This window comes from Prunus avium, chromosome 8 (genome assembly GCF_965620075.1).
Source record: "Prunus avium chromosome 8, drPruAviu1.hap1.1, whole genome shotgun sequence".
Taxonomy (NCBI): Eukaryota; Viridiplantae; Streptophyta; class Magnoliopsida; order Rosales; family Rosaceae; genus Prunus; species Prunus avium.
This window is the reverse complement of record NC_142291.1, coordinates 39,613,370-39,637,555: the sequence shown is the minus strand read 5'-3', so window position 1 is coordinate 39,637,555 and position 24,186 is coordinate 39,613,370. Positions and strand designations below refer to the sequence as shown.

Below are 24,186 nucleotides of genomic sequence, written 5' to 3'. Positions count from 1 at the left end.
TGGTTCCATGACCCCAAGAACATGAGAGTCTTAATTGGGTCTTCTGCAGAGGAGCTCCACCTTCGTCTCTCGATTGCCTTTGAAATCAAGAGACCCCTACCAACACCATTCTGAGCTCCATGCGTCGCCATGACCAACATGGCGGCCTGATAAGCCTGCCCGAGCCTTTCTCGAAAACCTATCTTTGATTCTTCACACAGAGAACTCTCCCCAGAGATGTGTTGGGGTTTCATTGTTGGTGATAAAACTGCGTTTGTTAGGCCAAGAAGAGGGTAAGATATTAGAATTATTCATGGCCTTGCCTGGGTTCTTATAGAAGAAAAAAGGGTTGGAACCTGCCGATGTGGCCAATAACATCACATGGGTTTTGAAAATAAAAGATGCTGCATGATTGATATGGTGACCCAACTAGTATATAGACTTTAGTGTAAAATATTCATTATCTTGTCTGCATCTATTCATTATCTTAAACAGATGCTTTGATAAACAAATTGTGCATATGACAGATTGAATCCAATGCCATGTTACAGGAAGATGTGCTCATTGTGCTTCTGTCTGATGCCAAAATTGATAGCTGAGTGTCATTTGGAGTGATATCATATCATATTCCAATTTCTGATGTGTTAAGACTCTGTAATAGAGATGCCCCTTTCAAATCCGAATTTACTTTTTACCAGGCTTAGATTCCAAATGTTTCAATTCACACTTGAAAGTGAGGAAAATGTTGATGAGAAGCTATCAAACTAAAGATGCTTTCACTGTGCAAAGACAATTGGCTGATATGGCCCCTGCATTCCACTCCCCAAGATGAAATGAGTGGTGAGAGAGAGCCAAAGAGGCGGAGGAGGGGGCATAAATTGACTCTCCAATAGCACCAAATCACCAGCTGTCGCCCTATCAACTTCTCCTATCTCTTCTTATCTGATTGTTGTTTTTAAAAAAAGAAAAGTTTATGGATATTTTCAGATTTTCTGCCAGGAAACCGAGCCTTTTCATTCTGGCTTTTGGATACTAAATTATTGGGCCTTGAAACAAGTCCTCTCCTCCTCTAGGCCATGCGAAACACCCAAGGCTCGGTTGAACACATACAACAGTTTGCCTTTCTCACTGGGTTGTGTTAGTTTATAAGCCCAATCTTGTTTGACAAATTAGAGAGAGACTGTAACGAGGAATTGGGCCACTGGATTGAACCCTCGACATAACTGTAAACATAGCTCCCAATATCCATGATATTGGTTTAAATTCTGCTTTTTTCTTGCTTACTTCCTTTTGTTCTTAATTTTCTGATCCACACAATTCAGGTAAACTTAATGAAAAAAGAGTACATTCAATAATGATTTTTTGATTAGAGAATTATAACCTATCTTCTTATATTATAAATTCGGTGTCGTTTTGGCATGAACCAACTTCAAAGTAGCTAGGGCTCAGTCAAATGCTCTTTATGGTCGGTTGGCTGGGTCAAGAATCAAGAGACTCATTATCCAACTGGGCTAGCTAGTGGGTGGAATGGAAAACTACTTGCCATACTTGTCTTGTGGTGTGACCTATTGCGAGGGCAACGCCAAGGGTCCCCCCCAACTTAGTGGGACATGCCTTAAAGATGAGGAAAACCTGCCCAACAAAAGGATCACAAAAAGCAGAATTTAAACCAACTGATATAACCATCAATACTTACCTGCTCAACCTGCTTAGACTTATCTTCCAATGAATGCCTCACCCTCCCTCCTACTTCCATTTTCATGTTGGTTTTACACCAACTAAGCTATGGCCATTGTAACATAACAGAGAATGGAAACGCATTAATATCCACCCAAAAAGAAACTCATTTTCATGTCAAGGTAATATACTTGTTGTATCATCACCAACTAGCTATTAGTCTAATGATACATCTCTTTCCAACATTGAAAGAGGTTGCAAATTCGAATATCCTTCCGTTCATCCAATATACATGAATATCTTAATTAGGATATGTTACAGACTGAAGAAATATACATCAGATTCATTTGCTTTTGGGGTTGGATTCTCTTTTCATTCTTTCTAATCTTTACAATGAATAGTAGAGCATTTGTCGTCCAAATACGTTTCCCTTTAACATGAAAATATCTTCAATTTGTTTGTGTCCCTTTTCGGAAACTGGTTTTGAAAATCATACAACTATACAGAGCAATGCTAGCTGCAGTGATTATAGGGATTGTGACATTAAGTTTCTTTCTTTCTTGTGTTTTCATTTGGTGGTGGGGGACTTGGGTTGAGGGAAAAGGACTTGTTTTCTAGATTCTACTAAATCATACTCTACCAAAGAGGGCCCAATAGATCATCATTTCATTCCATCTTTTCATATCCAACATATTAACTAAAGACCAACTTTTACTAATCATGCAACTTATGATATATATTAATTCAATGAAAGAATTAAAGTTGACCATTGATATAAATTATATATAATTGCAGAGGCAGAGGCAGTCATCTCTTCTCTTTGACCAGCATGTATATCTTAGAATTAACGTCCATGTATGCATAGAGCTTTCTGGAATCTGATCGAAAAGACGAAGCCCGGGGAAAACTTGGGTACGCATGACTCTTGTGGCTGCACGCCTGTTGGTGTGAGTTATAAATTAATATGAGGGTACGATAATGAGTACACTGCTTTAGTCAACTGGCCTAACTTACATTTGCGGAAAGTTTTTATATATACATGAGTACATGGACTTGCCCTTCCATTTGTTAAGATGACGAATATATGGCAGGATAACCATTCAAGTCCTCTTTTATGTACTGGAAAGAGGTATATCCAATGTGAATATTCCGAAATTTTGATAAAAAGGTGAGGTTGAAGTTGAGGCTAGAGGGTCGAAAAATCATGTATACGATCTTTTATGTGTATGGGTATGGCTTCATAAAGTGATCATGACTGTAAGATATTGGCATATAATTTTAAGGTTCTCCTTTTTAAATTATTCTTCTCTTTTTTCCCCCATTAATTCGAAGCAAAGCTCATTCAAAGAAGGTCAGCGGAGAATGATTTTAGCTCTGGAAATTGAAGCATCGAGAATTGGAGATTAGATTTATGTTGATTCTTTGTTCCACAACTTCCACTCCACCAGATATATTTATATCTTAGGGTATTGGTCCCCGTGCATGCATGCTTGCCCTGTTGTGAGCCTCAGAAAGAATAAAGATACAAAAGCTTAAGACAACAGCACCAAACAGACTTATTTATCTAGCTTTTCATTCCAAAGTGGGAGATGTGCCCCTCGCATAATTGAAAGAAAGATCTCTAAACAGACACCTTATAACCAAAAGAGAGAATATGTCCTACCATATGCTTTTCAAAAAGCACTTTGTCATTCAGCTCATTAATTAAAATGACAGTGTAGCTAGCTAGCATGCACATTTGGATTGTGATCAATTTAGAGAAACAGAGAGAGATTTCATAAAACAAAAATCTACTTTACACATCAGGCTGAGAGGAAAAGGAGATTTTACGCAACCAAACTAGTAAAAAAGCTATAGCTACATATATATAACAAAGACCAGACCCATTAATTATTACAGGTTACAAAATTAAACCTCTCTTCCCCTCCAAAGTACACACACTATATATATACTAGTATATAATACATTAATTAGTTCTACGTACGTACGTACGTATACATAAGCCTCATAATTCTAATTCTCACATAATGTGACACCCACTTTCGTCTTCATCGTGCTCGTCATCCTCCACATAGAATGTTTCGAAAGAATCGGACGGCAGAGCGGGCGAGTACATATCCGGGTGAGAATACGTAGTAGAATGCATGGCATCAGGAGCAAAGTATGAAGTAGCTGTACTCGTAGGACAGGCCGTATTGTAATTTAGCCCATATGTTGGAGGCTGATAGTACATTGATGAAGGGTATGGGCCGGGGTACACGTGCTGAATTGGTGGGCTCATATTCATGGAGCCCATCGCTTGAGCCACCTCAAGAGCAGCCATAGACGGTACAATTCCGCCTCCCGGAGCATCACCAAAATATGTGTCACCGGGGTTGCCACCGCCGCTGACATTTGTAGAATTACCATTTTGCCCTTTCTTCTTCTTCTTCTTTTTCTTCTTTTTAGCCCCAGTACTTGCACTATTTCCACCACCACCACCAGCAGCTTCATTACTTTCGTCACCCTCTTTGTCCGACTCACCACCATCATCAGCATCATCACCGCCGTTGATTTGATCAGGTTGATCACCATGGCCATCCTCATGATCGCCATCTTTTTCACTACTATCTGCCGTCTTCTTTTCATTATTATTATTCTTTGATTTTGATTTTTTGGCTTTCTTAGTTTCAGGCCAAAGCTCGGCGTGTTTGCCTGACCTCAACAGCTTCTTGAGAAGGGTCTCTGCCTCCACGTTACCAGTCACCGTCACCTTGTGCTGCTGAGAATCAACCGTCGTCGTGTAAACCCCTGGTGATCACGTCAACAATTAAACACAAATGATCATGAATTACAACTTAATTTAATGAAGATATATAATAACTATGGTGGTCACGTATCATATGTACTCACCTTCAATGCCTTGAAGGACTTTCTTCACTTTCTTCTTGCAGCCTTCACAGTGAATTGAGACTTTCAGGACCCATGTCTGCAAAACAGAGGAGATGATCAATCAACTCAATTCATTTATAGGAGGAACATTTTGATTTGGGAAAAGGTTTTTGTTGATAAAGAAAGTAACTGAACTTGGTTGATGAGAACAAAACTATTATACTAATTAATTATACCTGGTATTTTAAGGCTCCAGGAGCTTCTTCAGCAGGTTTTGTTGCCATCTATCTATAAGGGGTAGAGAGAGAGAGAGAGAGAGGTTGATGAAGTAGAGAATAAGGAAAGTGAGAGTGTGTGTGTGTGTGTGTGTGTGTGTGAGTGTGCTTAGGTTTAAGGAGTGGGGGAAGGATATAAGAGTAAGGTGGGAGCAATAAAAAGTGGAAGAAAAAAGCAAGAAGAAAGCATCTGGTGGTATGGTCATGGTGTGGATGCCACATCAACTCCTCCCCACCCAATGAACCACTAAAGCTCTGACACGTCATCAATATCACGTGATCATATCACGTGACCCTCCCTGTGTTGTTGACCCTACCAACAGCTTACTGCAGCTTCACAGACTCCAATTCACATACTTTTTGGTTTATATTTCTGTATGCGGGTTGGGGTAATGAAAGTCATGTAGACTTAGATAGATATCAAAATCTAACTCTGCCTTGCCTGCCCGTGAGGAAAGATGAGATGATCAGAGCCTTTTCAGTTCATTGTGGAGGGAGGAGGAGAGAAGAGGAGAGAGTCCTATCCTACCCTATGCTCTCCTATCCCTCTCTTCTCTTTTCTTGTTTGTGGCTTTGCATTAACCCTTTTGGCTTTTGTTGCATCTTTTCCAGTTATCCATGAGATCTTTACTTTATATTATAGGGCTTCTTTACTTACTTTTACTGAGAAAATTGACCCAGATAAAAGCCAACCTCCCTACCCACCTACCCCTCCCTCATCATCATCAACATAATTTATTTATGGTTATGGTTATGGTTATGGGGCTCCCTCCATATTTATTATAGGGCTGCTATTCTGTAACTTTTCTTAGGCCTAGAAGATTCTAACAAGTAAATCCAGGAACACCAGAGCAAGTGCTAGAATCCACTGGACTGAAAGCTGCTCTGCTTTGTTTCTTTACTGATCTGAAAAGCTGCCCTCATTTTGCATGCAGAGTATTGTACATGGTTTGGTTTGGTGGAGTGTCAGGGCGATCAAATTATTGAGTTATTAGAAAAGACTACGGCAACTTCCTTGCTTTGGAACCATTCCCTTATGCTTGCTTTCAACTAACTTTTGATGGGTTTTTGGACTACTATCGGCCAAACAGTAAAATCAAAAGGGACAAAGAAAAACTACTTTTTTTATTTAATGAAAGCAAAAACTTAATTCCATGACGACACACCTCTAGTGAGCTATATATTATTTAATAGGCCAGTGGCAATAGCTCTTGAAAATGATAGTCCATGGCGGAATTACCTCTTCAACACCTTATACCAACACCAACCTTTGAACACCCTGTACCTAATGTAGTTGATGACTGATAACTAAACTGAATCGCCCACTTCAATAGGGTAGCCAAACCGACCCAATTTGAGCGGTTTGGTTCCGTGTTTACACTACAAAGAGTGTACTTTTGAACCGAATCAAATCAAACCAAACCAAACCATAACTAATATTATACTACATGCTGTCCTGCTTGCTTGTTCAATGATGAATGATCTAAACTGATTTATTTTCACAAGAGGAGCATCGTAAATGAAATGCTGCCTTCCTTTTGTATAATGCAGGACAATCAGCTTTACTATGAAAGAAACAGCAAGTAGTTAACTGTTAATGTGCTTGCCAGCAGTGCACGTCTCTGCAAATCAAAAGGCAAAAGCGATATACAAAAGATAACAATCAACATTCTCAAAGGCAACTGGAAGAGATCAAATGATTATAACTAAACAATGGCACCACTTTTGCTTACAGATTATTTTAGAACCAGAGATATCATATATATTTCTCAGCTTTTCTGGCTGATACTCATCAAACGTAGAGGCCAGTCTATATCAGTACATACAAAAAATTCCATATCGTCACAGCACACAATACTGTAATGGGGCTTCACTTATCGGCACTTTATACACACCAATGGTTTAGCCATGTCTTGAACACTGGAGTGACCTGTGACTGCACTTAGCACTCAGAACAGATCTTGCTTTTGTGCTTGTTGGCATACAAACGGGGCCATTATCAATTAAAATTTAACAATGTCATCCAATCTCAGAAAAGAAATTTATAAACTTGACTTCCTAATGCGTTCCAAAATATCACCGAAAACGACTTGACTTCCTTTTGTACCCGACCACCCTTTACATTTCAACACTCAACGTAAAAAAGCTTTAACATCAGAGGGTTGTGAGCAACATTATTATTTTCTCTGCTTAATCCCTAAGAAACATAACAAATCAAAGCTCAACCCGTATCAAGTTATGGAACAGATAAATAACCTAGAAACAAAACAAATCAAAGCTCTAGTGCAATAATTTTAGACTGTAAATGCATAGAATCATTCTTCATTGTTGCTACAGAAGACAATGTGAAGCTTGTTCTATCAAGGACATAGAGGTTTAGATAAAGATCTCAACACGTACAATTCCAAGGTTGCTACAAACTCTCAGTATTATAAACTTTTCTGAATATAAGAACACCTACAATAATGGAAACAAGAACGGACGCGGCTCCTTGTCTAGAAAGCCCAAATTCAGTCCATGTCAAGGGCTTTGTAACTTCAAATAGGACATTCTGAAACTGTTCTTTCAAATCCTCCAGTGATCCAGTGTTATCAATCACAATGTCTGCCCTGGTCCTTTTTAGATCGAGTGACATCTGAGCATTGATCCTATTTTGAGCATCATCCTCACTTGTTCTGTCCCTTAACATGAGTCTCTGGAGCTGTGTTTCAGGATCAACCCATACGACAATAATGGGCTTTGTCCATTTGTCCATCTTGGCCTCGAACAAAAGAGGGACATCAAGAACAATAACCTTAAACCCCTTCATCCATAGCTTCAACATTTCCCAAAATATTCCAGATGATATGTAAGGAGCTAGTAGTCTACACGAAGATAAAAACTGGAGATTATAGCTGATATGATAGTAACTTGTGCTATAAACTAATCCAATACAAACTCTCATAGTGGTACTAGAATATTCTGATCCTGATAAAATCCAGGAAATTTTGACTAAAAGGAATTGGCGTAATTTCCATGCATACTCATGAATTTTGACCTGGATGAGTCAAAACTTGAGGGAGTATTGTACAACCTGAATGGTATAGTTTCACAACCATAAAGGAGTATGATCCAATGGTGACTAACAAGAAACACTATGTTTTTAACAAGCACCCAGTAGATCCAATGGTGACTACATTTATAAAGGAGTATGTTATACTCAACTTCACTAGGAATAAGTTGAATTAGGAAGTAAAATCTTAGTATGAAAAATGACTAGACTATGGTCTTGTATACAGGCAAAAAAAAAGAAAAAGAAGTGAGACTCTAAGTGAAATCGTGCAAAGAAAACCTGGAGCTATTTGCAAAAGAGTACATACCGGTTCAAAATTTGGCGCTTTTCAGGATTAGAGAATACAATTTGCCCCAGTTTAGGCCTATCAACTTCTCCATCAGGTTGTAAAATGTCCTCTCCAAATGCTGAAACAACCTTTTTCCAGCCACCAGTGCCCTTCTTTAATACATCCTGAAACCAAAAAATGATTAGTCCTTGAATTAGATGAAAAGAATTCATTGCCATCCATCTTTCATGATTGTCAAAATTAGAAAATTCAGCTTTTGCCCATCACTTACTCGAGCAACAAGATCGGCGTCAACCACTGGAATGCAATGGGTCTTAAAGAGATTTGAGACGGTACTCTTCCCAGAAGCAATTCCACCAGTCAGTCCCACTATCCTCATTTTTCAACTTCCTATGGTCTTCTGCCTTTTCTGTTAGAAATTACTGAGATGATGTCCACAAAACCTATTTGCAGGGCAATTCAAAATGCACCAAAACATTACTCTCCAGAGCACCATTTAATGAATTTTTTAATACAAAAATTTATGTTAATGAAAATTACTTAAACACTTTAGATCATCTCCAATATCATTGAGGCTAGCCATACTTTTCCTTTAGCTATTTTGAGTATACAGATGGAACAATGGAGCTCTAATGGGCTCCCCATCAAACTCTTAAAATTAAAGACTTGAAATTTGACTCGTTAGAAATGAAGAGCTTTTGTTGCTCCCTGTAATTATTTCAAACTTTATCCTATCAACTCATCCAGCTACTGAGAATAGAGGATATTGAAAATAAGTAGAGGTTTTGTAAACATTTTGGAAGCCAAAAGAATTAGAGAAAAAAAAAGAAGAAGTTTCTATTGCATTTTCTTATCTATTGCATTTTCTTACTTCTGATTAAAAGGATTACAAAAAGAAAAAAGTTGCAATCTTTTTCTTTAGTTCACACATAAACAAACACAACCTAAAGCATAAATTAACATGCTTTTAATGGTGAATTCGTAGCAAACCAAGTTAAATAAAAAGATGTGGGGAGAAATTTCTAACCTCTGGCGATTGGCGTCCTCGTTGCGGTGGAGTAGTTGGAGACTTGAGAGAGAGAGAGAGAGAGAGAGAGAGAGAGAGGAGAAGAAAGAGTAAAAGTGCATAGTAGATCGGCATCAAAGTTCAAGTTTAATACGATTGTTTCGCTTTGAATAGCAAGAAGCGCATCTGGTGTAGTGGTATCATAGTACCCTCCCACGGTACTGACCAGGGTTCGATTCCCTGGATGCGCATTAATTTTTTTTTTTTGGACCAATTTTTCCTCCGCTGCTATTAAAAAAAAGGGAATACAAAACCCTCCCTGTGCACACTGAAATTTCGTTCGTCTTTGCTCTCTGTTCTCAGATGAGATGAGACCACTTCCGCAGCTCAGCTCTGCAACAAGTCGAGTTCTCTCTCTCCTCAGCAACTGCTCCTCTGCTACTCACATCAACCAAATCCAAGCCCAACTCATCCTCCTAAACCTTCACTCAAACACCACCATTGCCTCCCACTTCATCTCTGCCTGTCAATCTCTTGGCCTCTTGGATTTAGCCCACCTCCACTTCCTAACCCAGCTTCCCAAACCCCATGTTTTCATTTGCAATTCTCTCATTAGAGCATTCTCTCACTCCCACACTCCTCATAATCAGATTCATAATCATATCCCTCTCTCTATCTACATCCACATGCATAAAAGCTCCATTCTTCCAAATAACTTCACCTTCCCTTTCCTTCTAAAGTCCCTAGCTGATTCCCACGACTTCAAACAAGGGCAATGCTTGCATACCCATGTCTTAAAATTGGGTCATCTCTATGATATTTACGTGCATAACTCGTTATTGAATGTCTATGCATCGTGTGGCCGTATGGAGTTTTGTCGACAGGTGTTTGATGAAATGCCCCAGAGGGATGTTGTGTCGTGGACGGTTTTAATAATGGGGTACCGGAACTCCGAGAATTATGATGATGCCTTGATTTCTTTTGAACAGATGCAATATGCTGGTGTGGTCCCCAATCATGTGACAATGGTGAATGCTTTAGCTGCTTGTGCAAATTTTGGGGCCCTTGAGATGGGTGTTTGGATACATGACTTTATAAGGAGGAGTGGCTGGGAATTGGATGTAATCTTGGGAACTTCTTTGATTGATATGTATGGAAAATGTGGTAGGATTGAAGAAGGTTTGGCTGTTTTCAATAGCATGAAAGAGAAAAACACTTTTACTTGGAATGCACTTATTAAAGGGCTAGCTCTTGCTAAAAATGGTAAGGAGACGTTTGGGTGGTTTAAGAGGATGGAACAAGAAGGGATCAGAGTAGATGAAGTGACTTTGGTTTCGGTTTTAAATGCTTGTAGTCATTCGGGGTTGGTAGATATCGGCAGGCAGATTTTTCGTTCCTTGAGTGATGGGAAGTATGGATTTTTGCCTGGGGTGAAACATTATGCTTGTATGATTGACCTGTTAGCACGTTCTGGGTATCTTGAAGATGCTTTGAAGTGCTTAAGAGAAATGCCTTATGAGCCTACTAAAGCTATTTGGGGTTCATTGCTGGCTGGTGGTAAAACTCATGGGAACTTGGAATTGAGCGAGTTTGCAGCTCGGAAGCTTGTTGAACTAGAGCCAGGGAATAGTGCTTACTATGTTCAGCTGTCTAATATTTATGCAGAGATGGGAAGATGGAATGATGTTGAGAAAGTGAGGGGGATGATGAAACAGAGAGACCTTAAGAAAGACTTGGGCTGTAGTTCTGTGGAATTTGAACCCTCTGACCAAGTTACTCAACTGTTAGCACAATAAGTCACATTGTATTTGCAAGGGATTGGTTCTGTTCTATTATTGAATTGGGTTGGGTTGTTTCCATTTCACTGACTACATCAAGTTTATTGGATGGTGAATGCTCTGCTTGCAGCTTGGTTATCTTTTGAATTTTAGATGAAGACAGTTGAGATCAACTACCGGATGGGCAAACACCAAAAACAGATTGTAAAGGCATATCAATCTTCATATTGAGGATGGAAGACAAGAACTCAAAGGCATGCCACCACAACACCAGCAGCAGCAGAAGAGTCTTGTCCAACTATTTATTGAAAAGGAAAATCAAAGGCATATATGAAGCCAAAATACATGGAATTATTGAAGATACATGACTGTTGAGTAGCCAGCAACAGCAGTCTTTTACTACTAGCTTCGCATGGCAATGACCTTATTCCAAGCTGGCCTTGCAGTGATATCAGCTACCCATGCGCTAACATGGGGCCGGGATTCGAACAGCTTCTTCGATTGTGTTCCCATCAGGTAATTTATGGTTGGAAGGTGGTGAAGATCTGCCAAGGTGAAGCTGTCACCTCCCAAGTATTTCGACTGAGCCAGACGAGCCTCATAAACATCAAGAACCGCAGCCAACTTGGCTTCATATTCCTCCACCACTGCCGAGTCTGTGGGCTTGCCAAGCAGCGGCTTTATGCCTAGCTCCCAGGTCAGTTTTGAGGCTGCTGGGTCGAACTTTTGACCCTCCACCTCCGTCCACACTGATAGAATTGCCATCTTCTTTGAGTCTCGGATCACCAGCTGGGTTCCCTTGTCGAAATACTCATGGGCAATGTATTGTGTAATTGCCCTTGATTCTGCATATCAGAAGGTGCACACTTTAATACAAGTTACACAAATTCATATTTCATGTATGCTGTGTATGAATTTGATGTGAGCGAGCAAAACACAAAAACTTACCAAAGAGCTTAAGATTTCCATCTTCAAAAGCTGGAACTTGACCAAATGGCTGCACCAAAAGCAAGCACAGAAATGTGAGATTGACTGCAAACATGAAAATTCTAGTCTTTCAAATTCAAATTCGAAGTCATTGTGATATACTTACGTTGAGGGAAATGAATGGCGCCTTTTTATGTTCCCCAGCTCTCATGTCAACCGGAACCAACTCGAACTCGATGTCTTTCTCATAAAGGGCAGCAAAAACTCGCATTGCAGCGGTGGAAAAGGTACTTCCATAGACTTTGATGGTAGCCATGACTGTGTTATGATTCGGAACAAGTAAGAAATTGAGCAAAAGATGTGTTGTGATTTGGACCTTATGATATGGCAGGCCTAATGATATATTTATAAGGTAGGAGGAGGAGGGAGGGATCATTGATCAATGCCTTGGTGAAAAAAATGTGGCTTTTTGTGCAAGCTGAATACGTAGTCGATGACTCTCATAGTGTCATTTTCAAATATTAATTTTGGGGTGGCTCTTCAAGAATATTAATAATATATATTTGTAGATTTAGTTTGACAAACTTTTGGCCAAACTCTCCAACTTGCCTGGGGGTTTGCATATGCACCCATGTCACGAATCACGCACAGCACAACCCTCCAGTCTTCTAAAAAGGGAAATGCAATTGTGCAAGTCAAACACGACTTGGTAAACTATTTCACAATTATTTACAGAAATATAAAAATAAAGAAAAAACAAAAACACATGTCTTCAGGTAACTAAGTTTGGGCTTGGCCAAGAGGACCATCTGAATCTGAAACGTATATTTGGGCTTAATGAGATTACAATGTGGCCCGGTAGCTTAATGATATTACAATGATAACACAACTTTTGGTTTATTTCTTTGAACGAAGAATTGGAAGAATTTAATCACACTCATCAGATATATCTGATGAAATCAGAGAAACAGTCTACAAGAGAAGAGGATAGGAGTAATCCTTCAGCCAAACAATAGAGGGTATGAAAAATAAGAAACTGTCACAAAATTTCAGAAGAGGTTATTAAACGTTGGTCTAATAACTTGATGTGCACCTGCAAAATTTCACATATTTCAGATAATGCAAATTTGGAAGGTGGGTGAGATCAGCGGACGCGGAGGTGAACTTATATTATTATATTTAACGAGTATAAACTAAAATTATCTATTTTTTAAATAAATAGTATAGCCGCGCGGCTATACTATTTACATATATTATTTGACCAAGAAAAAAAGGCGATCAGCTATACTCTTTAAATAAATAGTACAAAGAGAGTTGGAAAATGATTTAAAGGCTCACACACATAGTGGGCTGTTGTATATTGATTTATATAGTAATTGTACAATCCGTTACAATCACTGATATCTACATAGTGGGCATTAATACAAAAGAATCATTTGTTGACACCGTAACTGACCAAGCAACAAGAAGCAAAGCAAAGCAAGAGGAGTCCCACATCGGAAAACTGCAAGAAGTGGAGACTCCCCTTCACCTATAAAAGGAGACTTCTCTCCTCTTAGAAGGGGGATCCGAAACTGAGCTGGGTTCCCTCTTCAGGACTCTCCTATTAGTCTGGCCTCCGAGTCCTGGGTCTCCAGACCCGGGGACTTGACACCTGGGCTCCAGACTCCTAACTTTGTACCTAAGGCCCTAGGCCTTCTTCCAGTTATCTTTGGGTCTAATCCCCTTGTACAAATGTAAACAATATCATAATGAGAACATCTTCTCTGTGGACGTAGCCCATTCATTAAGGGTGAACCACATATATCTTGTCTTTTGTATACTCATAAATTGGCCAAGTCCTCACATACATGCTGAAGGTCCAAACCTTCACCCATCATTCATCACACCTCATCACTAAGTTGGACTCAATCTTGGCCCAACCATTTTGAGCATCAACAGTTTGGCGCCGTCTGTGGGAATTGACACAAAAGGCTTCTGTCGTTCTCCCCTTCTCCAGTGCTCTTCGGCACCCATACAATCAACATCACCTAGGCTGCCGTTAGGCAATGCCTTACTGGAGCCACCTTGAATGCCAGGTCAACAAATTGCAGAAGATGATATTTTAAGAAAAAGCCAATCAGTGTGGCTATACTTTGCATGGCTTGCAGGGCCAACCCAACATCTCAGTTCAAAGTACCGACCGACACTTCTTTGAAGAGTAAAAATATGGGGACTTGAGCTTGTCCCACAAGCTTCATCATTCGGCGTGCGCTGCCTTCGGCACCCCACCATACCCTTGCCATGGTCACGACACCCTTGCTTGGCTGACCCAGGTTCCTTACAACAGTACAAGAGACCCCAGCCTTAGCTCCGAAGGTCTATCAGTCGGAGCTTGCCGAACGAACTTGAGTCTTCTCCTTGCAAAAACCCTTGCAGCCATCTATCTATCTTTCAAAAGCTCTTGCCAAAGACACCCCAGCTCTGGCAAAAGCATTTGAAACCTCACGGCACCAATTGAAGCCAAGAGAAATCGCGAACGCCTTGAAGGACCAGCTAAAAACTTTGCCCACACTTCAGAAGGATCGAAAGGCTCCAATCACTTCCTTGCCGTCAGTCAAGGACCCAGACCCTAGACGGTCCTAGATTGGATGAACCCCCCTCCACGAACAAATGATGAACGACACCACGGACCCAGCTCCAACTCGATGCGAAAACTAGGCACTTAGACCCACTCCTCGCCGAAGACAGATCAGCCCCTCACCAAAATACCTTCGAATATCTCTTGCCGATCGGCACCTCCTCCGAGCTGAACTACGGACCCAGCTCCGAATATATTTTGGAGCCTAGCTTCCCTGCCGAACGGCAGGGAGCATGCAGAAGGTGAAGGAGTGACTTACCAATTTTTGGCTGACCCAGCCCCTCAAGCTAAAAGGTGACGACATGTCTTAAGCTAATAGGGGACTTGCACCTCCTCTCCCCAAACCCTGGCCCTTATCTCCAATCTTTGGACTCCCTTACCGAAGGTATAAAAACCCTAGCTATAAAAGCACAAGGGCCCAGCTACAAAAGGGCCCAGCTACAAAAGGCCCCAGCTACGTTTCAAAAACGGAAGGATCCAGCCTCTAAAAATCCGAATCTACCCTCAAAACCCTAGCCACCACCTGGGTCAAGGAGGCTTGCCGAAGCCCAGCTTTGGAACCCGGCCCCAAGGCCATTGCTCAAGCCCAACATCGCATAGAACTCCATTGCTGAAGTTTCAAACACACCTCCGCGCCACCTTGGCCTTTCTACTAAACGAACACTCGGACCCCCATGGACCCAGCTCGTAAAGTGCTCCCCAAGACACCCTTGCCAAATCTGGAAGCCCCCAGCCCCCGCTGAAGCCACGCTCCACAGAGCACAAACCCCAGGCCTTTGCCAAAGCCCAGCTCATGAGGCCCACCTACCAAGAACTTGGAAACTCGCGGGATCAAGCCCCTCATTCTTCCTGCCGAAGGACAAGCCCTTGCCGAAGCTTTGAAGGCCCAGCTCCAAGGACATGCCACAAGCTCAAATATCCACAAGGTACCCAAATTTCTTAAAATAATAATAAAATTTGCACATATGCATTCCTTCTCTTCGGCACCCACGTGCCTAGCCACATTGCCTTGCGACACGCAAGCTTTGTGCCATCTTCGGTACCCTCGTGCCCAGGCCACATTGCCTTGCGACACGCAAGCTTTGTGCCATCTTCGGTACCCTCGTGCCCAGGCCACATTGCCTTGCGACACGCAAGCTTTGTGCCACCTCCGGCACCCACGTGCCCAGGCCACATTGCCTTGCGACACGCAAGCTTTGTGCCACCTTCGGCACCCTCGTGCCCAGGCCACATTGCCTTGCGACACGCAAGCTTTGTGCCACCTTCGGCACCCACGTGCCCAGGCACATTTCCTTGCGACATACAAGCTTACGTATTTGGCAAACCCCTCTGCCTTCGGCACCCTTGTGCCCTTAGCATCCCTTTTCCCTTCGGCATCTCCCCCTTGCCGACCGACACCTTGCCTAGCTTAGCCTAGCACTCTAGGCTCAACCCAAGCCCACATGGCCCCTTGTTGAACAGCACGACACGTGCCTAGCCACTTCCTCTTGCGACATGCAAGCTTGGCACCTTCGGCACCCCATGCCCTCCGGCATTATTGCGACAAGCAAGTCTTATGCCTTCGGCACCCTCGTGCCTAGCCACTTCCTCTTGCGACATGCAAGCTTGGCACCTTCGGCACCCCATGCCCTCCGGCATTTTATATTGCGACAAACAAGTCTCATGCCTTCGGCACCCTCGTGCCTAGCCACTTCCTCTTGCGACATGCAAGCTTGGCACCTACGGCACCCCGTGCCCTTCGGCATTTTATATTGCGACAAGCAAGTCTCATGCCTTCGGCACCCTCGTGCCTAGCCACTTCCTCTTGCGACATGCAAGCTTGGCACCTACGGCACCCCGTGCCCTTCGGCATTTTATATTGCGACAAGCAAGTCTCATGCCTTCGGCACCCTCGTGCCTAGCCACTTCCTCTTGCGACATGCAAGCTTGGCACCTTCGGCACCCCGTGCCCTTCGGCATTTTATATTGCGACATGCAAGTCTTGTGCCTTCGGCACCCTCGTACCTAGCTCTTCCCCTTGCCACATGCAAGCTTGTTTCGCCTTCGGCACCCCCGTGCCTAGGCCCACCTTTGGCACCTCCATGCTTTGCAACATCCAAGCTTTGGCATCCCTTTGCCTAAGGTCACCTTCGGCACCCCTTTGCCTAAGCCCACCTTTGGCACCCCTGTGCCTAAGCTCACCCTCGGCGCCCCCATGCCTAAGCTCACCTTCGGCACCCCCGTGCCTAGGCACATTGCCTTGCCACATGCAAGCTTTGTGTCACCTTTGGCATCTCATTTGCCTTCGGCACCCTCGTGCCTAGCTTCACCTTCGGCACCCCTTTGCCTAAGCCCACCTTTGGCACCCCCGTGCCTAAGCTCACCTTCGGCGCCCCCATGCCTAAGCTCACCTTCGGCACCCCCGTGCCTAGGCACAATGCCTTGTGACATGCGAGCTTGTGCGTTTGGCAAACCACTCTGCCTTCGGCACCCTTGTGCCTTTAGCATCCCCTTTGCCTAGGCACAATAACTAGACTCCTTGCCGAAGCCCTTGCGGCCCAGCCCTTGCTAAATGCCCAGGCTAAACCCACATAACCTGGCCCTTCCTAAAATGCCTAGCTCTCTTGTCGAAACATTAAAAGGCCAGCTCTTGATGATGGCTCCAATTCCATGCCGAAGCCTCAAAAGCCAACCCCGTGTAGGACTCTATTTTTCTCTCCACGCTCCCTACCGTTCGGCAAGGAAGCTAAACCCTCAAGCTTTGCTCCCTTACCGAAGCAAATGGCTGACCCAGCCACCAAAAAAAAAAAAAAAAAAAAAAAAAAAAAAAAAAAAAAAAAAAAAAAAAAAAAAATTTGCACCTGCCGAACGGTAGGCAACATGCAGAAGGAATTTGGGAAGTGAAAGTGCCCAATTGGCTAGCTACTTGGCTGACCTAGCCACCAAAAAAAAAAAAAAAAAAAAAAAAAAAAAAAAAAAAAAATTTGCACCTGCCGAACGGTAGGCAACATGCAGAAGGAATTTGGGAAGTGAAAGTGCCCAATTGGCTAGCTACTTTGCTGACCTAGCCACCAAAAAAAAAAAAAAAAAAAAAAAAAAAAAAAATATTTGCACCTGCCGAACGGTAGGTGATATGCAGAAGGAAATTTGGGGGAGTTGCCAATTTTTGGCTAACCTAGCTCACCAAAAAAAAAAAAAAAAAAAAAAAAAAAAAAAAAAACCTTCTCTCCCTCCAAACCACTTTGGTTTTTGTTGCAACTTCTCTCCCTCCAAAGTTCTTCTTACCCGGGGACTTGGGGGACTGGGGATAGTGCACTATACGACTTGGAAGACAAACTACGGTGTTGCTCGGCCAGTGCACTTAAGATTACAAATCCCCAAGCAAGAAGTTCTTCTTACTCGCGAACTTGGGGGACTACTGTTGACACCGTAACTGACCAAGCAACAAGAAGCAAAGCAAAGCAAGAGGAGTCCCACATCGGAAAACTGCAAGAAGTGGAGACTCCCCTTCACCTATAAAAGGAGACTTCTCTCCTCTTAGAAGGGGGATCCGAAACTGAGCTGGGTTCCCTCTTCAGGACTCTCCTATTAGTCTGGCCTCCGAGTCCTGGGTCTCCAGACCCGGGGACTTGACACCTGGGCTCCAGACTCCTAACTTTGTACCTAAGGCCCTAGGCCTTCTTCCAGTTATCTTTGGGTCTAATCCCCTTGTACAAATGTAAACAATATCATAATGAGAACATCTTCTCTGTGGACGTAGCCCATTCATTAAGGGTGAACCACATATATCTTGTCTTTTGTATACTCATAAATTGGCCAAGTCCTCACATACATGCTGAAGGTCCAAACCTTCACCCATCATTCATCACACCTCATCACTAAGTTGGACTCAATCTTGGCCCAACCATTTTGAGCATCAACATCATTGATACCTACAATCAGTTACAGATGAGGAAGAAGAAGAGTTCTGAGCTATCTTGAACTGTGGTAGAGGGATCCTGAGCCATCTTGGACAGTGGTAGGGGAGTCTGGGAAACTTTTGGATATACAGCTTCTGGAACTTTTTAAGGTACAGGTAAGAAAACTATTTTTCTCTTGTGGGGACGTAAAAATACCATCAGCATTAGCTGCTATCTCAGCCTCTTTGAAATATTTCATCGAGCAAGGCCCTCTCTAGATGGAGACTTGCAATAGAGAAGACAGCAAGTGATAAATTTGTTAGGTGGGTGAAAATGACAAATCTATGGAGGTCCCATGCCATGAGAAATCTATGGAGTGGTCCAAAGCTGATATACAAGTTGGCCAGGACCCAGGGGAGATGTTATCTTAGCTAGAAAAGGGTTGAAGAAAGCACTTGGCAATGCAGTACTTTTGTTTCTTTTAATTTTCAATGAGAACTCCTTAATCACGATTAATTTTACAGATTTTCTATGATGTTCTGAATATGTTTGCAGTAGCAGGAAAAAAAACAGAGCACACAACAACATTTTGTATTAAATTATTCTGCTACACTCAATGGGGATAAGTTGTTCCATATCCAAAACACACCAGACAGATACATAGATATAGAAGAAGCACTCATTTAATTTCAACTTCACCAAAATTCATGCCCTCAGCCACTTTGACAGAGGCAGGCCTAGCTGAAATGTCCTCCCACCACGCCTTAACATGAGGACGATCGTTTATCAATGAAGACCAAGGAGTCTTCATGAAATAAAAAGTGTAAGAGAAGTGGTGAAGGTCAGCCAGGCTATAGAAATCACCAGCAAGGTACTTGTTGCTGCTCAGCCTGGTCTCATACACGTCGAGCACCTTCTCGAGCTTCTCTAAGCTAGCATCGATTAGTGTCTGATCGGGCTTACAGCCCACCACAGGCTTCCCGAAAAACTCATACACAATGGGGCAGATTGCTGGGTGGTATTGTTGAGATTCCACTTCTATCCATACCTTCACCAATGCACCTTCTTTCAAGTTTTCGTGCCTAATGAGATCATATCCAGTTCCCTTGAATTTTTCAGCTACATATGCTGTGATTGCTCTGGACTCTGGTGTTGTAAAAATGTTACTTAGAATATATACATATCATATGTTATATATTTATATGTGAAGATTTTGTGAGAGAGTTGACACTTACCAAAAAGTGTGATGTCACCATCTTCAAATGCTGGAATCTGGCCAAAGGGCTACATGATGGGGAGAAAACTATATCATCAGGCATTTGCTATTGTATGACCAAACACAATAAGCTTAGATAAACATATACATAAAATTAAAATTTTATCAAGTTTTTGTAACTTAATGGAAATGAAATTTTACATTCTTGGCAAGAAAAGAAGGCTGCTTGTTTTCAAGGGCCAAAATATCAACCGGGACGAACTCGAAGTCGAGAGTTTTTTCATGGAGACAAGCCTCTACGCGAGCCGTGCAGGGAGATACAGGGAATCCATGCAGCTTGAGCACCATTGTTAGAGTAGCAGAGCAAGAGCAGAGAGTCCTACAAATTAATAGCTCTATGTCTATGGATATGTTGATGAGAGAATAGAGACCAAAACCAAGGTCCTCCTTATAAATAACTTGGCCTTCGGCCTTGTGATACTCTCAGTCTGTCATGACCATCTGGACTTGTACTGCTGCAAATAAAAAAATTGCAACCACAGTTGCTTAACTGATGTTTGTGTTTTATTCGATTGGATTTCACGTGACTGAATGTAAGCCCCGATGCAATGATCTGCCTGCCTGCTATAATAGCATTTTTAAATCTACCCTTTAAAATAATGAAAACTTTTGTGTATTCAAATCAATCTATGCAAAGCCCCAAAGCAATATATCATTTCCATGTCACAACAACTATAAACTATAACGAAGGGCTATGTTAAGAGGTTATAACAAGGAGATTCTTTATAGCCGTTGATTAATAAACTCCTCCACATTGAACAGCTGGATTGAACCCCTCAACACACGCTCTCGTTGTATTACAATAATTATTGGGGGCATATACTGTTCTTTGTATAATTTAATGTTGTATGAAATGAAGAGTGTTGTCCAGTCAAACAAAGATTTCAGTGCAGTGAATTTAAAATGATTGGCAACCTGCAATCTTGAGATTTGCTCTCATTTTTAAACACCACACAAACCCCGAGTCCAATTTTAATCAGAGCTACGCAACACAAGTCCATTCTGTGGCCATCAGCAGCGGTCAATTGCAATTTCCCACACAAATGGTAATGGACAAGAGATGGAAGAAGTTACTTCAGAGTTAGGGTTGATTGATGCTGCAGGCTGCAGGCTGCGGGCATTAAAAATAACAATAAGTTCACACGGGATCAAAAGAGAAACACGGGATTTTGTCCTACACCAACTTCTCACATGATGTCTGCCAATTTCATAGGCTCGCATGCTGCCATCAAACCCAAAGCCCACAGATTTGGGAAAAATTAACACTTTTCATTCACATACTAAAAAACAAAACAAAAACAGCACTACAAAGCATTTTCTTTATAAGTTAGTTTTTTTTTTCCTTTTCTTTTCTTAAATTTACTGTTGGTACATCACTCAGAAATTTACAAATTTACATGCTCATGTATTTACAACATAATTTACCCATATGCTAAAACTGGGGAGAAAAACAAAGCAGAAGACCAAACAGTACTTAGAACACTGTAGGTAGGATAGGATAGGATAGTACAATATATAAATCACTTCAAAAGGCTTCTTCTGGCTTTAGAAAGTTGTGATATTCCAGCTGGGTCATCTCTCCTCCATTCACCGGGTCAAATTCACATCGATAGAAGCTGCATCCAAATTCAAATTTCATAACAAAGTTTCAATTCCAAACTCATCACATGAAATTGCAAAACCATCTAAAATTTATTTTCTTACCTTCCATCCATGCCAAGAATTACCACTGTATTCTTCTGGTGACCAAAAGCAACAATGTATTGAGAGCCCTCAAGCAAGCGAAACTGAGCAACAGACCACTCTGAGCTAAAATACTTAGGCAACACACCTGCAAGCAAAAACCAGACTCAGATCCATTCACCTTTTTTTTTTTTTTTTTATAAATGATATGTTCCTTGCCGGTGTACCACTTGGTATTACAAATTAGGGTGAGGAAACACAAGAAAAGCAGACTTCATCCACTCAGATAATCAGATTGTACCGTATTTCTAACAATTATTTTCAACAGAATGATCTGACTTTGCAAGAAAAGGTATATCAGGAATTCTTTTACGCAACCACATAAACTTCATCGTGCTCTTAAATTTAGGTTTAAGACATCTTATAGTGCCGCAGTAACAATGCACTGCACTCTATTCTTTATTGGTATTCAAAATTCACTAGTATTTCAGCATATGGTATTGGAAATCCCCAATATGACCAATTTGTCAACTATGTAGAATGTTCAAAAAGTGCTGACAGAAAACAGATCAGAAAAATTCAAATATTGAGGGGAGGGGGGAGGGGGAGGGGGGAGTTTACCTCTGATGAAAGAAAGAGAGGAGTTTGATGATGAAACAGCAAGATTAGGATCAGATGCAGTTCGTGAATTCTCATTTCCAGAGGACCCAGAATTCACCTTAAGGTTGAAAACATGGACAGTTCCCTTGTCACTAGAGACTGCAAGCCACTGGGCAGTTGAAGAGAATGCCAAACTATAGATTTCTGCTCTGTCCGCACCCCTCCTTACCTGCATTTGCATCCAATTAACTCGAATTCATAAATAAATAAAATTTTGAATCTGTAATCATACATCAACACCATTTCAGATTTCCAAGGGAGTAGGGATGCACCCTCTTCAAAGTTCAGAAAAAACGAGAACATAACTGGAGAAAAAAAAGCTTTCCGATGTCATTCAACTTACAACTTACAGCTCACACCATGTCATTCAAACATAAGGATCCCTTAAAAAAAATCACGTTAAAGATTTGTTTTGGACTTGGCGGTGGTGGAACAAATGGGGTTGTTGTTCTTTTCTTACCAGGACCAATTGATGGCAAACTTACTTCTAATTGCTTTCTAGGTTTATGCATACATGAATGTGCAGGTTTACAAGGTCATGCCTGTGACATGACTTCGTAATAATGCATGTCTGATCTAGATCCCTGAACCAACTAAGTTTCATAAAGTGCTTACAAAATGTATCATAAATAATGAATTAAGTAAATATTAGCACAGACCTTGTTAATGGTAGAGGAAACTTCCTCGCAATGTAACCATCCCATTCCCATATAAACTGAAATATTAATCACCATGCCCATGAACAGTAACCTGCGACTTACAAGTGCTTATCGATACTACAAGGCTTTCAATTTCAGCAATCCCACACCTCTCTATTATAAGATGCCCCAAAATTCAAGAACTTGAAGCTCAACTATAGAACACATTGCATCGAATGACGACCAATATCAACATTTGACACGCCATACCAATCTAAAATGATGCAATAACAAAATTCAGAAATTTTCTTCATAATTTGAATATAAAAAAGCATACCTCTTGAAGCAAAGTTCCATCAAGCGTATTAAAAATCCGAACAAGAGTCCCTTTGTTGCTGGAGGTGGCGAGCAACTGGCCATCGGGTGTGAGAGCAAAGCATGCAAGCCTGGAATCGTGAGCCATGATGAACTTGGTCCTCTTGGACCCGTAATGCTCAACCCTGACCTGCCCTTTCTGCAAGCCAGGGCACACCAGCACCAGTGACCCGGCCACTTGCGACACAGCGCAGAGCCCCTTGGGGTTCGCGATCGTCTCAATCTGGTGCAGTAGCTTCAGGTCGGCGAAGTTGTACACGAAAATCTTCTGCTCCAAAACGACGACGATTCGGTCCCTGCGGAGCCGTACGGACCGGACAACGGAGCGAAAGGAGAGCTCTCCGATGCACCGGCCCTGGTGGTCGTCCCAGATCATGACTTTGTTGGTGGGGTACTGAGGGTCCGGCCCACCACCGACTATGGCCAGGATGTTGCAGCGGAAGAGCATCTCAACGACGCCGATTCCGCCGCCGTTGTCGAAGTCCCGGCGAAAGAGCTCGCGGAACGGATCACAGTTGTAGATCCGGAAGCCGTGGTCCGTACCCGCGGCGAAGCAGGCGTGGTCCTGGTTGAAGGACAGGTGGAACAGCGACGGAGGCGAGCGTGACGCAGGAGGGGTTGGCAGCTCTTGGGGTACGGAGAAGGGGTTGCTGTGGACATTAGGGTTAGGGTCCGGGGGTGATTGGGGGGCGTTGTCGTCGGCTGACATCGACGAATCGGCGACGCTCGAGGTGTCGTCGATGGGTTCGGAGTGGAAAGTGGCGTTGGAGTTGGGGTCAGGCCACGAGGGTGGTGCGAAGGCAGAGAGGGTCGCCATTGGAGGAGGATCTGGAAGGAATTTTCGAGGATTGATTTGATATCAGGAGCTAAGAGATAATACAGTGCTCAAATTACTGTTTGCTCCTTTTCGGGTTTGCACACAGAATTGGAGAAAGGAGAGGAGATTTTTGGTGAATTTAGGGAGAAGAAAGAGACAATAGTGTCCTTTTATTTTTTTTGGGTGGAAGGACAATAGTGTCCTTGTGGTGCTAGGCTTCGAGTGAAATTCAGAATTGTGATCCAGAAAGTGCAGGTGATTTTATTCGTTGATTGGAGTGCACGACAAAAGCGGGATGTCGTTCGCGTCCGAACCACGCCTGCCTGATGATTGATAGAATGGGCACGTTCTTCCGCTATTCGTCGTATTTTCCAGTAATTTATTA

At 42.2% G+C, this 24,186-nt stretch overlaps 6 protein-coding genes and 1 non-coding gene across 7 annotated transcripts; 2 read left to right on the top strand and 5 right to left on the bottom strand.

Annotated features, from left to right (window-relative positions):
• Nucleotides 1-3,496: 3,496 nt before the first annotated feature.
• Nucleotides 3,497-5,057, bottom strand: LOC110761760 (uncharacterized). The gene is made up of 3 exons (XM_021964319.2): nt 4,764-5,057; nt 4,549-4,624; nt 3,497-4,446 (listed from the first exon to the last, which is right to left on the bottom strand). The coding sequence occupies exons 1-3, from the start codon at nt 4,809-4,811 to the stop codon at nt 3,677-3,679; spliced, it is 894 nt and encodes a 297-aa protein (XP_021820011.1). The 5' UTR covers nt 4,812-5,057; the 3' UTR covers nt 3,497-3,676.
• A 2,006-nt stretch (nt 5,058-7,063) lies between these two features.
• ATCOAE (dephospho-CoA kinase family) lies at nt 7,064-9,286 on the bottom strand. Its single transcript, XM_021964320.2, has 4 exons — nt 9,171-9,286; nt 8,415-8,586; nt 8,162-8,307; nt 7,064-7,666 (listed from the first exon to the last, which is right to left on the bottom strand). The coding sequence occupies exons 2-4, from the start codon at nt 8,520-8,522 to the stop codon at nt 7,216-7,218; spliced, it is 705 nt and encodes a 234-aa protein (XP_021820012.2). The 5' UTR covers nt 8,523-8,586; nt 9,171-9,286; the 3' UTR covers nt 7,064-7,215.
• A 43-nt stretch (nt 9,287-9,329) lies between these two features.
• Nucleotides 9,330-9,400, top strand: TRNAG-CCC (transfer RNA glycine (anticodon CCC)). The gene has a single exon. It is a non-coding gene; the product is annotated as a tRNA-Gly (tRNA).
• A 21-nt stretch (nt 9,401-9,421) lies between these two features.
• On the top strand, nt 9,422-12,125 carry LOC110761757 (pentatricopeptide repeat-containing protein At5g43790-like). Its single transcript, XM_021964315.2, has one exon. The coding sequence runs from the start codon at nt 9,518-9,520 to the stop codon at nt 10,943-10,945; it is 1,428 nt and encodes a 475-aa protein (XP_021820007.1). The 5' UTR covers nt 9,422-9,517; the 3' UTR covers nt 10,946-12,125.
• On the bottom strand, nt 11,128-12,305 carry LOC110761758 (glutathione S-transferase). The gene is made up of 3 exons (XM_021964317.2): nt 12,021-12,305; nt 11,876-11,924; nt 11,128-11,772 (listed from the first exon to the last, which is right to left on the bottom strand). Exons 1-3 carry the CDS (start codon nt 12,288-12,290, stop codon nt 11,330-11,332), a joined length of 762 nt encoding a protein of 253 aa, XP_021820009.1. The 5' UTR covers nt 12,291-12,305; the 3' UTR covers nt 11,128-11,329.
• Nucleotides 12,306-19,019: 6,714 nt separating this feature from the next.
• On the bottom strand, nt 19,020-20,150 carry LOC110761756 (glutathione S-transferase F13-like). The gene is made up of 3 exons (XM_021964314.2): nt 19,770-20,150; nt 19,588-19,636; nt 19,020-19,498 (listed from the first exon to the last, which is right to left on the bottom strand). The coding sequence occupies exons 1-3, from the start codon at nt 19,914-19,916 to the stop codon at nt 19,032-19,034; spliced, it is 663 nt and encodes a 220-aa protein (XP_021820006.1). The 5' UTR covers nt 19,917-20,150; the 3' UTR covers nt 19,020-19,031.
• Nucleotides 20,151-20,942: 792 nt separating this feature from the next.
• Nucleotides 20,943-24,028, bottom strand: LOC110761755 (autophagy-related protein 18a). The gene is made up of 4 exons (XM_021964313.2): nt 22,947-24,028; nt 21,933-22,140; nt 21,333-21,459; nt 20,943-21,244 (listed from the first exon to the last, which is right to left on the bottom strand). The coding sequence occupies exons 1-4, from the start codon at nt 23,799-23,801 to the stop codon at nt 21,154-21,156; spliced, it is 1,281 nt and encodes a 426-aa protein (XP_021820005.1). The 5' UTR covers nt 23,802-24,028; the 3' UTR covers nt 20,943-21,153.
• Nucleotides 24,029-24,186: the final 158 nt, after the last annotated feature.

Bases quoted from the DNA above. Each gene is read 5' to 3' on its own strand.
- LOC110761755 (XM_021964313.2), bottom strand. From the start codon at position 23,801: ATGGCGACCCTCTCTGCCTTCGCACCACCCTCGTGGCCTGACCCCAAC. The intron at 22,141-22,946 runs GTATGCTTTTTT...ATGCAAATGCAG, and splicing joins ATGGAACTTTGCTTCAAGAG to GTAAGGAGGGGTGCGGACAG. The intron at 21,460-21,932 runs GTAAACTCCCCC...TTTTGCTTGCAG, and splicing joins CTCTCTTTCTTTCATCAGAG to GTGTGTTGCCTAAGTATTTT.
- ATCOAE (XM_021964320.2), bottom strand. From the start codon at position 8,522: ATGAGGATAGTGGGACTGACTGGTGGAATTGCTTCTGGGAAGAGTACC. The intron at 8,308-8,414 runs GTAAGTGATGGG...TTTTGGTTTCAG, and splicing joins ACGCCGATCTTGTTGCTCGA to GATGTATTAAAGAAGGGCAC. The intron at 7,667-8,161 runs GTATGTACTCTT...ATCTTCGTGTAG, and splicing joins AAGCGCCAAATTTTGAACCG to ACTACTAGCTCCTTACATAT.
- LOC110761757 (XM_021964315.2), top strand. From the start codon at position 9,518: ATGAGACCACTTCCGCAGCTCAGCTCTGCAACAAGTCGAGTTCTCTCT.
- LOC110761758 (XM_021964317.2), bottom strand. From the start codon at position 12,290: ATGATCCCTCCCTCCTCCTCCTACCTTATAAATATATCATTAGGCCTG. The intron at 11,925-12,020 runs GTAAGTATATCA...CTTTTGGTGCAG, and splicing joins CGCCATTCATTTCCCTCAAC to CCATTTGGTCAAGTTCCAGC. The intron at 11,773-11,875 runs GTAAGTTTTTGT...TCTGATATGCAG, and splicing joins TGGAAATCTTAAGCTCTTTG to AATCAAGGGCAATTACACAA.
- LOC110761760 (XM_021964319.2), bottom strand. From the start codon at position 4,811: ATGGCAACAAAACCTGCTGAAGAAGCTCCTGGAGCCTTAAAATACCAG. The intron at 4,625-4,763 runs GTATAATTAATT...TCTGTTTTGCAG, and splicing joins CTGGAGCCTTAAAATACCAG to ACATGGGTCCTGAAAGTCTC. The intron at 4,447-4,548 runs GTGAGTACATAT...CGTGATCACCAG, and splicing joins AGTCCTTCAAGGCATTGAAG to GGGTTTACACGACGACGGTT.
- LOC110761756 (XM_021964314.2), bottom strand. From the start codon at position 19,916: ATGGTGCTCAAGCTGCATGGATTCCCTGTATCTCCCTGCACGGCTCGC. The intron at 19,637-19,769 runs GTAAAATTTCAT...CCCATCATGTAG, and splicing joins CTTCTTTTCTTGCCAAGAAT to CCCTTTGGCCAGATTCCAGC. The intron at 19,499-19,587 runs GTAAGTGTCAAC...TTACAACACCAG, and splicing joins TGGTGACATCACACTTTTTG to AGTCCAGAGCAATCACAGCA.